The sequence below is a fragment of the Eschrichtius robustus genome, chromosome 14, assembly GCF_028021215.1.
Source record: "Eschrichtius robustus isolate mEscRob2 chromosome 14, mEscRob2.pri, whole genome shotgun sequence".
Taxonomy (NCBI): domain Eukaryota; kingdom Metazoa; phylum Chordata; class Mammalia; order Artiodactyla; family Eschrichtiidae; genus Eschrichtius; species Eschrichtius robustus.
Window position 1 is genome coordinate 17,173,740 of NC_090837.1, and position 17,309 is coordinate 17,191,048.

The following is a 17,309-nucleotide window of genomic DNA, read 5'->3' on the forward strand; positions in this document are numbered from 1 at the left end:
GAAGGCAGCACTGGCAGAGAAGCCACAAATACACTTCAAAACTGAGTTTTACTGCTGGTTTTCCTTAACCACATACTACAGAGCCAAGAAAAATTAGTAGGAGTTAAGCAAAAAGTACAGACCAAATACCTCTGGGAGAAGGCCTGAAGCAGCCCCAAAGGAAAGCTGCAATAAAGTGACAGAAGCTTGTTTCTTTCACTTTGAGATTGGTCACATCAGAACATGAGTCCAAGGCACACAGCCTTAAGAGGAGATGTTGTGCTGGTCTCACTAACCACATTATCCTTCGGCTCCAGCCTTTTGACAGGATGTGACTGGTTCACACTCCAGGATCTTAAAGGAGTTACAGTTTGAAGCCAGAATGAATGGCTACAATGCCTGATGTTAGATTTTCATAAGTCACCTTCTGAAAACCTGCATCTTCTATCATCTCCTTGAACTCCTCCTAAAACACAAAGAAGGATACAGTAAAAATCGCCTGGATTTCAACTGTAGGGCCTTTGTTGTAAGCTGTAGAAGTTTTGTACCTGAGATGGGAACTGTCGGATACTTTCTACAAGGTATTGATAGGACTTCCAATCTCCTGCAATGACCTCTCCCAGGACAGGAATGACCTGGAAGCTATATACATCATAGAGCCTAAACAAAAAGGCAAAAGATTAAGATTAGAACATGACCGTTAATAAGCAAGAAGGTCTAAGCCTGGGATTATAAACTCAAATGCCTATAAGGGTCAAGCAAGTACCTGAAATAAGTGAAGTGGGCCAGGTGCAAGAGCCATAGGGAGTAGTGAGGGTGTGGTGACAGGCACAGGAAGTACCAGAAAAGTGGAGAAGGGGCAGTTTTACTTCTCAGCTCTGACTATTGCCATGTGGGAATATGGGCTTAACCAGGGTTGCCATATATTTGATTTCTCACGTGAAGCTGGAAATCCAGATTTTTATGTAAAATTTCCTGATTTTAAAATATGGACATCTAAGTCAATTTCTAAAATACCATGAGTCAAACAAAATACATATGTGGGCCCACTTGAGTCTCTGGTTACTGGTTTGAGACCCTTCTGGCCTAAGTGTTGTCATTCAGAACTGGCTGACCTCAGAGGTGGCACTGTCCCTCAGGGACTCTGGGACACTGAACTATGAGGTTCATGCTTATAGCTTACTGGCTATTTTCTGTCCACTTTGGGACGGGAAACCCTTGGCTAGATGACGAAAATCAAGCCCTGTTAACAATACCAACCTGGATACGAGCGGATTGTTTACTTGGCTGAACTCCAGACAGAGAAACCGTCCTCCTGGCTTCAGGACCCGATGGGCTTCCTGGAGCGCCTGAGCAAGACAGGAACAACAGGACACACTTGTCAGCAGCCCTCATTCAACTCTGGGAGGCTGAGGCGGCATCAGCTTCTGTGGGCATTATAAAAGTTATTTCCCACAGATCCCCTGTTCACTCTCTCAGCTGGGAGGCTGTAACAGCAGAAATAACCCACAGTCTCCTAAATTTTTTAGGCATTCTGCTGCCCATGACTAGAGAAGGTTACCTGGAGTAATCTAAACTGACTCAGATTGGTACAACCCCCCACAGGCGGCAATTTTTGAATTACGTCTCAAAATCACAATGGATATTACTTTTTGATCCAGCAATTTTACTTCAAGGAATCTATCTTACAGAAATGTTTCTATTGTGGAAACGACATAGGTTATTCATTATGGCACGATTTGAACAGCATAAGATTAGAAGCATCTTAACCATTAATGAGAGACTGGCTAAATTATGGAATATATATACAAAGGGAATCTATGCAGCTATTAAAAAAAGGAAGAGCCAGTGTTCTTTATGTGCTGACATGGAAAAGTCTGCAGGTATATTTTTAAGGGAAAAAAAGCAATGGGCAAAATGTTTCATATGCTAATATTTGTATAAAAAAAGAAAATAAATACATTTATATGCACAAGACATCTTTGCAAAGCTACATTAAGAAATTGGTGACTGCAGGGGGAGGAGGCACTGAATGGTTGGGACACAAGGTGAAGACTTTTACTGATATATCCGTTTGTGCCTTTTGAACTTTGAATCTACTAAAATTCATTATTATTTTTTTAATTTAAAAGGAATAATAAACTGGCTACAGACACAGGACAGGTCATAAAAATGAAGCTAAAGTACACCATAAAGGATGTCCCACCCAAAGCAGGCAACTAGGCAACTGGAGTCCACATTACAGAAATGAAACTGGGTGCCTTGCTTACCATCTTCAAATGTTTGGACAGAATGTTCAAGCAGAAATAAAGAAGAGCTGCATCAGATTAAGAGCTGAACATTCCCTTCTTCCTACAGAGGAACCATGAATCTAGCTACCTTCTGCCACAATAGGGTTTGAGTGCCTTTTTCTCTGTCAGCCTTGGAAATCCCTCGGATCTGCAGTGTCAGAGTCAGGTGGCTTCACAAGCGAGAGGAAGCAGATGAAATGAGAGAGCAAGACTGACAGTCTCAAAAATGTAGGGGGCTTCCCTGGTGGCGCAGTGGTTGAGAATCTGCCTGCCAATGCAGGGGACACGGGTTCGAGCCCTGGTCTGGGAAGATCCCACATGCCGCGGAGCAACTGGGCCCGTGAGCCACAATTACTGAGCCTGCGCGTCTGGAGCCTGCGCTCCACAATAAGAGAGGCCGTGATAGTGAGAGGCCCGCGCACCGCGATGAAGAGTGGTCCCCACTTGCCACAACTAGAGAAAGCCCTCGCACAGAAACGAAGACCCAACACAGCCATAAATAAAATAAATAAATAAATAATTTAAAAAAAAAAAAAAAAGTGGACTTTCTGAAATCAGCCTGTCTGGTTGGCCAGCTCCCCCACTTTAAAAAAAAAAAATGTAAATACCGGGATTTCTCTGGTGGTCCAGTGGTTAAGAATCTGCCTTCCAATGCAGGGGACGCGGGTTTGATCCCTGGTTGGGGAACTAAGATCCCATATGCCACGGGGCAACTAAGACCATGCACTCTGGAGCCCGCGCGCCACAACTAGAGAGAAGCCCGCTGCAGCAACTAAGACCTGATGCGGCCAAATAAATAAATTAAGAAAAAAAAAAAGATGTAAATACCAACCCAAGCGACAAAGGCTTCTGTGGAGATCTGCTCTGTGGTTTTTTTTCAATTTTGTGGGCAGGAAAATTGGCAATTTAAAGGATTAAGACCTCTAAGCCTGAAACATTCAACTCAGGAGCTGAGCCCAGAGAAGAATCTCTCCCTTTCCTCATTCACCGTGGAGCCACTTCAGGAGAACTAATATCCTGAGTCACGCAAGCGGATGCAGCCATTCATTACCCGACCAATGTGTGTGACATTCCGGATCCCAAAGGCAATGGTGTAAACATCAAACTTGTCATCATCAAAGGGCAGTTCTTCAGCATCTCCCAATACCCAAGCAAGTCCTGAAAGAGAAAAGCAGTTCTGGCCTCAGTCTGGATAGCTGTCTCCTCTGCACCCAGTGAACTGTCAAACCTGAGGAGGGGGTCGTGGGAACCCCTGAATTTGCAGTAGGCTGGACAGAACTGTGGGTACCGTGGACACTCTGTTTGCGGCTGGCTTGTGAAGTGGGGGCAGTCCTGTGGCAATTAGCCCTTAAACCTGTGGAATCTGACGCTAACTCTGGGTAATTAGTGTCAGAACTGAACTGAATTGTTGGACAGCTGGTTGGCGTTGGAGAACTGGAGAGCTGTTTGGTGCTGGGCAAACATCACATGTGTGGTATCTGAAGTGGTGTCAGAAAATACACACCTGCCTTCTCCAGTGGATTCCTGGCCACCGTCTTCACGGTGACCTCCAGTCCTGAGAATGTGAAGCTGGTGCCCTTGAAATTTAGCAGGAAGTCCCCCCAAGTTTCTCAGAGTAGACACTGGTTACTTAGTTATGCCTTACCCTTAAGCAATTTTTATCCAACTAGGTGTTTTGTGTAAAGCACTGTGGTTAAGAGCCCAGGTCCTGGGGTTGCCTGTGTTCTAATTCCAGCTTCCCCATTTATTAGCTATATAATCTTTAATAAACTACTTTGTTTCCTCATCTGTAAAATGGAGTCAATAATAGTACCTACTTCAGACAGTCATTGGAAGTATTCTAAGTACATAATTTAGTATAATTATATTGGTTCTACTGGAGTCATAGAGAAGCAGAGTGTCTTGACTGCAAGTCTGGTCATGAATTCAGAAAACACCCAAGGGAGCTCCCCATCAGGGTAGCTATGTCCTCTGAGGATCCTGATTTGGCTTTAATATTATTCAACTTGCAGTGAATCAGACATAAAGTATGATATAGGGACTTCCCTGGTGGTGTAGTGGTTAAGAATCCGCCTGCCAATGCAGGGGACAAGGTTCGAGCCCTGGTCTGGGAAGACCCCACATGCCACGGAGCCACTAAGCCTGTGCACCACAACTACTGAGCCTGCGCTCTAGAGCCCGCGAGCCACAACTACTGAAGCCCGCGGGCCTAGAGCCCATGTTCCGCAACAAGAGAAGCAACCGCAATGAGAAGCCCGTGCACTGCAATGAAGAGTAGCCGACGCTGGCCGCAACTAGAGAAAGCCTGCGCGCAGCAACAAAGACCCAATGCAGCCATAAATAAATAAATAAATAAATACATTAAAAATAAAATAAAACACTTGGCTTCCTTAAATAAATAAATAAATAAATAAATAAATAAATAAATAAATAAATAAAATAAAAGCACTGTCACGTTCGGTGTCTCAATGGAACTTAAAAAAAAAGTATGATATAGAAGGAAGGCACTATAGGGGAAGGTAAATGGAAATAACCCTCCTGGAAAGCACGCCAGCAGTATTTAACAAGAGCCTTAGTAATAAGTATATCCTTTGACCCAGCTATTTGAATTTTAGGAGGAGGACATTAATGACATCATCATCAAAGCTACTGCTTACTAAGCCCATGATGGCAGGGTCTGTGTTATCACTTTACGTACATTATCTTCTCACATCCTCATACCGACTCTGAGACAGCCGTACTATCATCTTCATGTTTCAGGTGAACAAAATTGAGTATCAGAAAGATTGAAGTAGCTTGCCTAAGGTCACACAGATGGATGAGAACTCAGGAAGTTTTATTCCAGAGCCTGTGTTTTTAACAGTTATGGGATAGTACCTCCTACTGTGAGAAGGGTTATTATTTTCTCCATTTTATAGATAAGGTAATTGAGATCTAGAGAGCCTAAACACTTGTCCAAATATATAGTCAGTAAAAAGAAAATAATGATGCATGCAAAAATTTACAAATAAGGATGTCACAACATTGTGCTACGTGCAAAAACATCAGAAAAAAATGAAAGATCAACTAGTTACGTAAATTGGTTATGCAAATCATAAAACATCCATATGAGGGAATATCATAAAAAATGATTTTAAGGAATTTTTTTTTTTTTGGCCGCACCATGCGGCTTGTGGGATATTAGTTCCTTGACCATGGATCGAACCTGAGCCCTCAGCAGTTAGAGTGTGGAGTCCTAATCACTGGACCACCAGGGAATTCCCAGGAGTTTTTAATAACATGGGAAAATCTCATGATACAATGCTGAATTAAATAAAGCAGGATACTAAATTATATACATAAGATGTTCTCAATTTTATAAAAAGAAAATAATTAGGAAAAAGCTAGGAAGGAAATATATTGAGGGTCATCTCTGGATGCTGAAACTCTGGTTAATATTTACTTCTTAGTACCTTTTCAAATTTTTGATTTCTAATATCCAAAATTTTCCCAAATATATCATTTTTATAACCCATCAAATAATCCTTTTAAGGTTCCTGCCCTCCAAGCTTCCATTTTGGGAGGAAGTGCTACATGTAAGTAAAACACATAATAGTACTACACACAAAAATGCCTTTACACATTAATTTTTTAAACTATTAAATCATTTCTAGGATCTTCCTACTTAGTTTCAAATTTTTTTTGCATGATATTTTTTGCAAAGGCATTATTATTGGAGATTGATAAAGCAAGGAGGAAAGATAAAACCATACTATGCAGCATGTAATGATTCCTACGCAGGTGGATTTCTTGTCTGTTAGGACAGCCTGAAGGGCAAGCTATGCTATGGAAGAGATGATTCCAGAGGTGGAACATTACCCATCATTTCCATCTTTGTTCTCCACTCTTCATGGCTAAGCACCAGAGAGAAGGGAAACACGTTTCTCAGTAGGAGTAAGAACACGGTGCCTTTGTCTAGAAACACTAGTGATTGTCAGCCTTCTGATCAGTGTTGATGGTTAACAAAAGAGCCCTTCATCTGGGGGGCCAAGTGGGCTGCAGTTCGTCTAGGCAGCTCATTCTGCGGGTGGGAGGAGGAGGAGGAAGCAGAATTGAGCTAAAATAACCATAGACACTCATGGTGGGGGTGGGGGAGGGGAGAAGTGCTGATATGGACCCAAGGGGCTTGGCTTCCTTTGCTGTGCACCGCTGCCTCTCACAGGGGCTGCCTGCAGTGCTCGGCCAGCGTGGAAGAGGGCAGTGCAGCGGCTCTGAAGAGCTGGGTATACATGCTGCAGCTGCCAGATCAGTACTTCTGCTGGGGCAAAAAACCGGGGGCAAAAGTATTTCAAAATATGAAAACAAACAGAAAGCCAAATGCAAAATGTGTATCTTTAAGCTACAGCAGAAACTGTCTATTTGGAGGCTGCAACAGGTTCCTGGAGATACCCAGGCATTCTCCCATTGGCCGTTGAGAGTACCGTGCTAGGGAAATTTGAGGAGTACCATTTACGGGTGATTCTTCAACTGCATCAGTTGGGCCCTCTAAGAAACCCACGATGAAATAGAGGTAGGAGGGCAAAAGGTTTTTTTTCTTTTTTGGGGACAGGGGGTGAGAGGAGACACCTGGGAAAAATAAAAAGGAGAGGAAGCAAGGCTGTGTGCGAAAAGCCATTAGATCTACAATGGAATATTACTCAGCCATAAGAAGAATCGAAACTGAGTTATTTGCAGTGAGGTGGATGGACCTAGAGTCTGTCACACAGAGTGAAGTAAGTCAGAAACAGAAAAACAAATACCGTATGCTAACGCATATATTTGGAATAAAAAAAAAAAATGGTACTGATGAACCTAGTGGCAGGGCAGGAATAAAGACGCAGACGTAGAGAATGGACTTGAGGACACAGCGGGTGAGGGGCGAAGTGAGAGTAGCATCGACATACATATACACAACCAAGTGTAAAAGAGATAGCTAGTGGGAAGCAGCAGCATAGCACAGGGAGGTCAGCTCGGTGCTTTGCGATGACCCAGAGGGGTGGGATAGGGAGGGTGGGAGGGAGCCTCAAGAGGGAATATGGGGATGTATGTGTGTATATGGCTGATTCACTTTGTTGTACAACAGAAATTAACACAGTATTGTGAAGCAATTATACTCCAATAAAGATGTATTAAAAAAATAAATAAATCACAAAACCCCCCCTCCCCCAAAAAACAAAGCCATTAGACCTGGATGAAGATCTGAGAAAGCCTCAGCCCACCCAATGGCGGGGGTGGGGTGGAGGTGCTCTGGAACAAAGACTGCCTGTAAAAGGAGCCCCACGTGGGAAATGTCCAGGCCCCAGGAGCCCTGGTTTGAAAGCTGAAGCAGAGCTTAGTTTTGGGAGGGGGATGAAATGGCTCAAGAACAGGGCATGGGGGTCACTGGGGAGCTGCTGGGAATTAAAAGCCAAACTTGTCTCAGTGTCCAAGAGCTGAGATCCAAAAAGTCAGCCCCCATTCTGGATCTGCCATTTAAATTGTGTTAGTTGAAGCAGATACTTAACCTCTTTGGGTTTGGGTTATCTCCCCTGTCACATGTGGCTGATAATCTAACTCCCTGGGTTGCTGAAATAATGTACATAACAGCACACATGCTGGACGCAGCCACACAAATTATCTTCCACTCCTCCCTATCTGTAAGTTTTTGAAACCTGGAAAAGAAAGCACTTCAGCATTGTACATATTCCATCTTATTTTATAAACATATAAACATCTCCTCTGGGTCCACTTTCTGCAGGACTTACCAGCTTTGTATCCTTGAGCACGGGCTTTCTGTTTTCCAATCTTTAGCATCTCCTTGTTGATGTCACAGACCATGACATGAGAACCGCCCAAAGAATCCTCTTCATTCTGGTACTTTTTGGCAATTTCTTCCCAGGATAAATTTTGTTGGGCCCTTAATTGCCTCTTCTCCTTTCTCTGATGCTGTGCCTGAACATAATTAAGGAACCGGAATGCAATGTCACCTGTGGGAAGCCAACAGGAGGAAAGATCAAACACAAACCAAAAGCAAAAACCCAGCATTTCTTAAATCCAAAAGGAGCAACAAAGGTACAGGGGTTGAGGAGTGTATGAAAATTGAAGTTTGTACTCATCTCAACAGTAACTATTTTTTTAATTTTAATTTTAATTTATTTTATTTATTTATTTTTGGCTGTGTTGGGTCTTCGTGGCTGCACGCGGGCTTTCTCTAGTTGCGGCGAACGGGGACTACTCTTCACCGTGGTGCACAGGCTTCTCATTGCGGTGGCTTCTCTTGTTGTGGAGCATGGGCTCTAGGTGCACGGGCTTCAGTAGTTGTGGCTCGCGGGCTCTAGAGCACAGGCTCAGTAGCTGTGGCGCACGGGCTTAGTTGTTCCACGGCACGTGGGATCTTCCGGGACCAGGGCTTGAACCCATGTCCCCTGCACTGGCAGGCGGATTCTTAACCACTGCGCCACCAGGGAAGCCCAGTAACTTTTTTTTTTAACAGCAAATTTTTAACGTCTAAGATTCTTTAAAAATCCTGGACTTCCCTGGTGGCTCAGTGGTTAAGAATCCGCCTGCCTAATGCAGGGGACACGTGTTCAAGCCCTGCTCCAGGATGATCCCACATGCCGCGGAGCAACTAAGCCCGTGCGCCACAGCTACTGAGGCCACGTGCCACAAGTACTGAAGCCCGTGTGCCTAGAGCCCGTGCTCCGCAACAAGAGAAGCCACCGCAGTGAGAAGCCCACGCACCACAACGAAGAGTAGCCCCCACTTGCCGCAACTAGAGAAAGCCCGCGCGCAGCAATGAAGACCCAAAGCAGCCAAAAATAAATAAACTAATTAATTAAAAAAAAAAAAACCTTTAAAAAATTGCATATGTAATGCATGGACACATTCTTACTATAAGACTCAATACCTAAACATGTAGAATAAAACATGAAAGTTGAATTCTCTGTCCACACTCTCCAGACATAACAAGTGTTAAGAGCTTAGTGTGCGGCCTTCTAGTCTTTTTCTAATAATTTTTATGACAGTAACATAAAGGCACAGTCACAAGCAACAGTTCCCTGCCACACCACTTCCTACTCCCAGTTCAGTTCCCCACAGACCATCCTTCCCAACTCCTTTAACTGTTTATTCTGTTGGTTACAGCTACTTCTTTACTCACCAGCTACTTCTTTACTCACCCCCATCTCTGCTTGCTTTTATCCTCCCAATATATTTTATCACTTTTCACAATTCCTCACAGATACCTTTGTAACCTAGAGTAATAAACTAATCAATATTTTATTTTTTTATTGAAGTATAGTTTATTTACAATGTTTCAGGTGTACAGCAAAGTGGTTCAGTCTTACATATATATACATTTTTTTTTCTTTTTCAGATTCTTTTCCATTATAGGTTATTACAAGATATTGAATACAGTTCCCTGTGCTATACAGTAGGTCCTTGTTGTTTATTTTATATATAGTAGAATACATCTGTTAATCCCAATTCCAAATTTATCCCTCCACCCCAGTATTTTATTTCTTATTCCACCAACTACAGACAGTATCTCTTGACTCCCTTCAGCGTTCCATCACATATATATTTTTATTCTGTCAAGCCTGATAACATTTTATTTGTTCTATAGCTATGTCTTCTGTGCTTTGTTGATGGTTTGAGTCTAAAAGCTGAAAATCAAGTGTGTATGTTATTGTGACCAGGTAAATATTGTTCGGGCAAAGCCAGTGCTTTCCGGGATCACATTTCCCTTTTTATAATGCGGTTTCCTTGTCTTTGTTTTTTTCTTACACTGTACGAAATATATCCTTAAGCTTTTCCATTCTCTCCATCCAATTAGGTATTCTCTAGTCACTTTCCTATATATTTAAATATAATTATATGTACTCATATAAAACAACTTAAAAACATAAATGGGGATCATATTATATGCATTGTATACAACTTTTCTTTTTCTTCCCACTTAATATGTCCTTGAGACCATTCCATTGGTACTTATAGGCTTTCCTCATTCTTTTAAATAGCTACCTGATATTTTATAGTATTGATGTATCTTAATTTAAAGCCATTTCCTTTTTTAAAAAATATATTTATTTATCTATTTATTGGCTGTGTTGGGTCTTCGTTGCTGTGTGTGGGCTTTTCTCGCTAGTTGTGGTGAGCGGGGTCTACTCTTCATTGCGGTGCACGGGCTTCTCATTGCGGTGGCTTCTCTTGTTGCGGAGCATGGGCTCTAGGCTCGCGGGCTTCACTAGTTGTGGCACGTGGGCTCAGTAGTTGTGGCACATGGGCTCAGTAGTTGTGGCTTGCAGGTTCTAGAGCGCAGGCTTAGTAGTTGTGGCGCACAGGCTTAATTGCTCCGTGGCATGTGGGATCTTCCCAGACCAGGGATCGAACCCGTGTCCCCTGCATTGGCAGGCAGATTCTTAACCACTGCGCCACCAGGGAAGTCCCTAAAGCCATTTCTTTATTGAGGTAGAAATAGGTTATTTCCAATTTTTCACTATGACTAAAAATTATGCAGTGGGCATATTTGTAGCTCTACTTTTTCAATGTCTTTTTAAATATATGGGATTACTTTTCAATTGCATTTTCTAAATGGGCAGTTGCCAGCATGTGGTAATGTTACTGGCTGGGGTACATTGGAGATGGAAGCAGCTCTGACTGACCCCCTTCTGTAGCTATCTCTCTGTGCAAGTTTTTGTTTTTGTTTTTGTTTGTGTTTTCAGACTAGATGTCTAGAATTGGAATTGTGGGATCCTAGACTGTAAGCATTTTAGATTTTGATAGATTCTGCTAAATTGTCCTCCACCTTACTGCCCTCTGAGCTTCCTTTTGGGTAGAGGGCCACACCAACAAAGCCACACATAAACATGTTTCAAACATGGACATTATTCTACTGTGATTTATTATTATACATTATCCTATTAGTATAGATTATGACATTATTACATTATATTACACATTATGACATTTTTCTCTCCAAATGCCTAGTGTACACCAAATAACAAAGGACCATGCATAAATCAATGAGCTTTTGATATCTGATATCATAGTAGATTAGGCAGAAAAGTCTGCCTAGAAAGCTTACATAACATGATAAAAGCTCTCCCCATTCCCCACACCAAAGAAAGAGGGAAAGTGGGATAATGGTTAAACAGAAGGTAAAACGGTTGTTTAGATGGGGAAATGCCACTGGAGTTAAAAATTGGTCGTTTTACTTTGTAATCCTCTGAATTTTAGAAAAGTGACAGGCACAAAGCTGATATTCTGTGCTTTTGACTGACATTCAGTTAAAAAGAAAAGAGTAAATCTTTCTGAGAAGTGTACTGATTTTCAATTACTATCTTCAGGCTAATGGTAGGTGAGCTAGCTCATTCCAACAAGAGACACTAATTTTTTTAAACTATTTTATTTTTATTTTTTGCTTATTTATTTATTTTGGCCACACTGCGAGGCATGCGGGATCTCAGTTCCCCGACCAGGGATCTAAGCTGTGCCCCCTGCAGCGGAAGTGCAGAGTCTTAACCACTGGACCGCCAGGGAAGTCCCAAGAAACACTAATTTTTATAAAAGGAGCTTAGTGGTACCCCAGGATACAGAACTGTATGTTACCTGTGCCTCCAGCGACATCCAGCAGCTGGGTCCCCGGAAACGGGCGCATCTTCCAGAGCAGCAAATCCTTCCAAACACGGTGGATACCAAGACTCATCATATCATTCATCACATCATACTTCTTGGCCACACTTTCAAACACCTGATAGACTTGAGAGAAATACAACATGATTGGACTATTCATAAGATTAACCTGGAAAAGTCCTAAATGAAAGAGGAGAAAGCTTTCCCCCCCATGAAATTAACTGTCTGCAAGGTGGAGCCAAGTCATAATGCTTGATGCCCAAATCTGCACCTTAACATTACCCCTTCTAAAAAAGGCTTAAATTACATCATGTAAGAAAGAAGTCAACCTCTTTTCTGTTATCTTAGTTAGCTTTACCTAGGACCATTACCTTGTAATTATGTCATGCACATACTTAAGTACTGAATCGGTTTCTGTTTTTCTTTTTCTTTTGGCCACGCGGCTTGGCTTGCAGGATCTTAGTTCCCTGACCAGGGATCGAACCTGTGGCCTCAGCAGTGAAAGCACTGCGTCCTAACCACTGGACCGTCAGGGAATTCCCCAGTTTCTGTTTCTTAGAGGAAGGGGCGGGGGGGGGGGTGGTTGGAGTGTTTCTAATATTATTATAATAAAAGACAACAAAATCCATTAGAAACACATGACAAATGGATGGGAAGACCTCAGCTCATCTCTGCCAGCATCACTGAGAAAAACCTCATGTACAATTTAGTGGGCAGATGGATGGCAGGATGTGAATCAGGGCCAAGTCACACTGTAGAGGGTCCTCATGACCCTCCATAGGATTAAGGCAGAATGTGGAATCTGGGCTAGCTGAAGAGTTAAGGAATTTACTATCCAATACACTTTAAAGTACAGGCTACATTTAACTTCTTTGCACCTCAATTTCTGCCCATGAGATGAGAATATCAGCACCAGCCCGCTACCTGCCTGCCATAAGGCTGAATTAGGTAATGAAGGGGAGACACGTTGAGTTCCTCAGATAAAATGTGCTGCTTAGACCCAAAACATTACTGTCCTCTGCTGAATCAGCAGACTATAGAGCCCCCTCCTTTAACTCAATCTTGAATGTCTATTCTCAACCTTGGGATCCTATAAGCTTGCTCTTTGCTTTTGAACATCTTTTGGGGGTACTTAGAGGGACACTAAGGCTCAACCCACTAAGTATAAGCCCTTCTTGCTTTACATGGTTCTAATATACAAGAATTTCAGTTACTGTGGTTTAGTTCCATAATACCAGTCCTCTAGCAACATCATTCAAATACAGTGGTATATTAACTGTGACTAATTACATAAAGTACAAGTTTTGCTAGTAGTTCTTCAGTCCACAAATCATACATAAATAACAGATATGCATCATGATCAGAAGCCAATAATGTCACTTCTCTCACAGTTTGTAGGTGGTTGGTTACTATACATCAGTTATTCAGTTCACATGCAGACAGCAAAGCATGTAGTTGTGTTATCTTCTTATCTCAGCTGTAAATCTCTGTGGCATTTCACAAAACTAGGTAACTGAAAGAGGAAACTGGCCAATGAAAATGAAAGTGTAACAAAATAATGAAAAGTGATAACCCTGGAAGTGAAATTTGAATAGAAGGTCAATGGAGTTACAGGAGAAACATGACCGTGGGAATGTTGATACTGCTGCCCCTCGAGAGGTTTTAGATATGCAGCCAGAGGAACTTTGGGAAGATGAACTAATGGATGTAAATGAGAATGTGGTTGTGATGAAAAGGTTGAAGATGTCCCAGAGGAAATGATGCCAGCAAAAAATTTCGCATTAAAGGAATTCTTGGAGATATTTCATGACATTGAAAGTGAAAGGATAAAATGTTAGAAGCTGACTGAACCTTAGAAAGAAGTATGGCCGTTTGCTGAGGCATGGAGAAGGTGCTCTCTCCCTACTGTAAATTATATGACGAAAAGGACGCAAACACTGTTTAAACTACTCGTGGTAAATTTTTTACAAAGGAATAAAACAACTTAATTCTCAATCTTTCTAATTTTTTATTAGATTTTAATTTTAAAATTTTAAATTTAAACAATTAAAAATTCTAATTGCATTAATTAAATCTAATTTTAAATGACAGTGTGCTAAATAAATATCAACTTTACTATTTTTTCATCTCCTTATACATTTATAACTGACAGTAAGAGAGTTTTTGATGTTTGATAATTTTTAAAGGTTCTGGAACAATCGCAATTTTCCCCATTGATCCTTAAGATCATTGTCATGATATCAGCTTGCATGGACATTTTTACTGTCCCGCATCATTGTGCAAAGCAAAGATTGCCTGTACTTCAATCTTGGGTCCCAATCTGGAAGCTGTGTTTAGCTTAGTGGGTAACTCTTCCCCCTGTCATTGTGTGAAATGTTGTTTATACATTGTAAAGCACAATACAGAGGTTAAGCATTATTATTATTTTGGATGCAACCCACGTGGATTCAAATTCCAGCTACGCCACTTATTAGCAGTTTATTCATCTATACAAACAGGATAAGAGTTCCTACCTCATACACTTGTATTTATAAGAATTAATGTAAAATATTTTTAAAAGGTTTCAGGGCCTCAATAAAAGTTTGCTATCGTTTTACTTGGCTCCATTTATTTCACTCCACAATCAGTTATCAAGCTCCCAATGTGCATCAGGTGCTGAGGATACAGATGTGAATGAGCCACCGTCCTAGCTTTCTGGGGATTCACAGTGAAATAAATGTTAATTTAAATTCAGTATTCAAAGAGTTACAGTAGAGCTATGCATAATATTTAGTTAAGGTTCAGGTGAGAGGTAATACAACGTACTAGTCTATAAGAGGATGGAAATTCAGTTCTAGGCTCTTTCTCTTATTTCCTGGGTGACCATAGGCCAAGTTAAGGAACCTCTCAGAGTCTCACCTTATCCATCTGTAATATGGGCATAATACCTTCCCCATTACAAATGGTACAGTTGGAGTTTTTAAAAAGTTCTTTTCCTTTCCCATGCTTATGGTGAACACAAAAAACTGCTCAACAATATCTAACATTTACTGAGCAATTATGAAGTGCCAGGCATTATTCAAAATTCTTCAGTGTATGAAGTAATCTAACCTTCACAAGAACTCTACGAAAAAAGTTACTATTATTCCTACCGGGCAAATTTGGAAGCTGAGGCACACAGAAAATAGTTTCCTTCTTTCTTTGTATAAAAGATGGCCTATCCCTTTAGCAAGAGATTAAGAACGTGGGCTCTGTAGTCGGACCAAACTGGGGTGGAATACTAGTTCCACCACTTACTAGCTATGTTAAACTGGGCAAGTTTTTGCTTAACCTTTAAGCCTCAATTTCCTCATACGTAACATGGGATAGCAATATTCATCATCGGGAAGTTGAAATGAGAATTGTAAACAATGTCTGCACACTGCCTGGCACATCATAAACGCTCAGCTGATGGGGTTTTGTGATAATTACTTAGAAGGAGGAGGCGTCTCAGTTTGGCAGGGTTAGGCTGGGGCTACTCCTTGGAGGTTAGGACTGCAGAAGATAATGCATCAGAGCCGACAGGACGTTAAATCAACCCTTAATATGGGCAGAAGAAACCAGATCGCAGACGGTCAGATTCCCCCACCTCCACCCTCTCACCCATTTCACCTTTGCCCCCCTTCTCCTCTTCCGACACAGTTTCAAACCCGAAGTGCGTTTCGGTTGCCCGCTTCTCTTGGGACAAGGGCCGCGCACCCAGCGGGCCCCTGGGCCAGGAGCTACGAAGCCCGGGAAGCCTGCAGCCCGGCAACACCCGCGACCACCCACGGCAGCAGAAGCTCCATAAAGCCCAGCTCCTGGGGGCCGCCATCTTGACAGTCGGGTGACCGCCGCCAGACAGGATGTCGCGTTGCCTCACTAGATGGCTGACGGCGGCCGGCCGGAGACATTATTAGCTGAAGGCGTCCTGAAACCTGATATTAAGGAGTTCTGCAGGACCTCTGGGATTCTGAGGCTATTTAGTCTTTGAGTACCCGAAATCCCTTTCTCTCACTCTCTCCAAATTGAATATAGAATTCACCAGGAATGAGCGGGCCCTAGGGAGAACCCCCAATCACCTCTCAGAGGCCACGTCTCTGCATCTTGCCAACCTGTAGTACTAACTTCCAAGATATTGAGTAACTCTTGTTTTCTGGTGCAGAAGAGGGCAAACGGAGGTACAGTGTGGTAAAAGGCTAATATTATAGGGTCAATTCTCGCAATCCTTGGCGTGCATAAAGAATCACTTGGCTTGATCTTAAAGTGCACGTTTCCGGGCCCCAAATACCAAAGATTTTGGATCAGTAAATCTGATATGGATACTGAGAATCTATTTGACCAAACTTCTCTGGTGATTTCAATGAGCGGGACCAGTCTTGAGAAACATATGCTAGACTACTCTGAATAATAAACATAGGAAAGATTGTTCGTTGGTTTTTCCATTTTATGAACCTAGGAAGTTCATAGGTGGGAAGGAAAGCTCTGGAGTCTATTTAGTAAGCACAAGCAAACACCACTCAGGCTCCCTCTCCTGCTATCACAAAGCTACATTTCTAGCTCCAACTGGTATAGAATGAGTGCTTTACTTCAACCCCAGATTTTCCCATTCTTTTCTATGGTAAGGGTAATGTAGAGCATCTTGCGCAAAAGAGGATGGAGGTGGTGAGTTTTATTTGGATTTCCGTATGTTTCTGCTTTAATTTTCTTTAAAGTATGTTTCCTGTAAATGTTTCACAAGGAGAAAGCGCCAAGGACCCTAAGAAACTACTCTGAAAAGGAAAAATCTCTTCTTGGCTTAATGTAACCTGACAGATGGACACCTAGTGCTTTATTTTGGAAGAACTACACTGGGATTTCTCTCTTTCCCTCTCTTTTAAGAGTGATAGAAGAAAGGAATGATTCACCCATGTAATCAGAGTTCCCACATCTTTGTTAAAGGAAATAAAAAATCATCCAGGAATCTTAGTGTATCTTCCACATCTATTCATACATAAGAATGCACTTTAGGATTTTCTAGAGTTAGTTTGATGCATGATGTAGCCATTCTCTCATTTCGATATGATTTGTGGGGGGGAAAAAAGCTGGAAAAGGGAAAGCAAGATAAAGACTTGTGGAGGGCATTTAAGGAAATTTTAAAAATGAGATTAGGGGGCTTCCCTGGTGGCGCAGTGGTTGAGAGTCTGCCTGCTAATGCAGGGGACACGGGTTCTAGCCCTGGTCTGGGAGGATCCCACATGCTGCGGAGCGGCTGGGCCCGTGAGCCACAACCACTGAGCTTGCGCGTCTGGAGCCTGTGCTCCGCAACAAGAGAGGCCGCCATAGTGAGAGGCCCGCACACTGCGATGAAGAGTGGCCCCCGCTTGCCACAACTAGAGAAAGCCCTCGCACAGAAACGAAGACCCAACACAG

At 42.2% G+C, this 17,309-nt stretch overlaps 1 protein-coding gene across 1 annotated transcript; it reads right to left on the bottom strand.

The window, feature by feature from the left end:
• Nucleotides 1-29: 29 nt before the first annotated feature.
• Nucleotides 30-15,746, bottom strand: COQ5 (coenzyme Q5, methyltransferase). The gene is made up of 7 exons (XM_068563414.1): nucleotides 15,531-15,746; nucleotides 11,877-12,026; nucleotides 8,033-8,254; nucleotides 3,322-3,428; nucleotides 1,240-1,328; nucleotides 528-639; nucleotides 30-445 (listed from the first exon to the last, which is right to left on the bottom strand). The coding sequence occupies exons 1-7, from the start codon at nucleotides 15,730-15,732 to the stop codon at nucleotides 344-346; spliced, it is 984 nt and encodes a 327-aa protein (XP_068419515.1). The 5' UTR covers nucleotides 15,733-15,746; the 3' UTR covers nucleotides 30-343.
• Between the last annotated feature and the right edge of the window lie 1,563 nt (nucleotides 15,747-17,309).

Excerpts from the sequence above, each read along its gene's own strand:
- COQ5 (XM_068563414.1), bottom strand. The coding sequence starts at position 15,732 with ATGGCGGCCCCCAGGAGCTGGGCTTTATGGAGCTTCTGCTGCCGTGGG. Across the intron at positions 3,429-8,032 it reads TGCTCAAGGATACAAAGCTG|GACTTGCTTGGGTATTGGGA; the intron begins GTAAGTCCTGCA and ends TTTCTCTTTCAG. Across the intron at positions 640-1,239 it reads AACAATCCGCTCGTATCCAG|GCTCTATGATGTATATAGCT; the intron begins GTTGGTATTGTT and ends CTTTTTGTTTAG.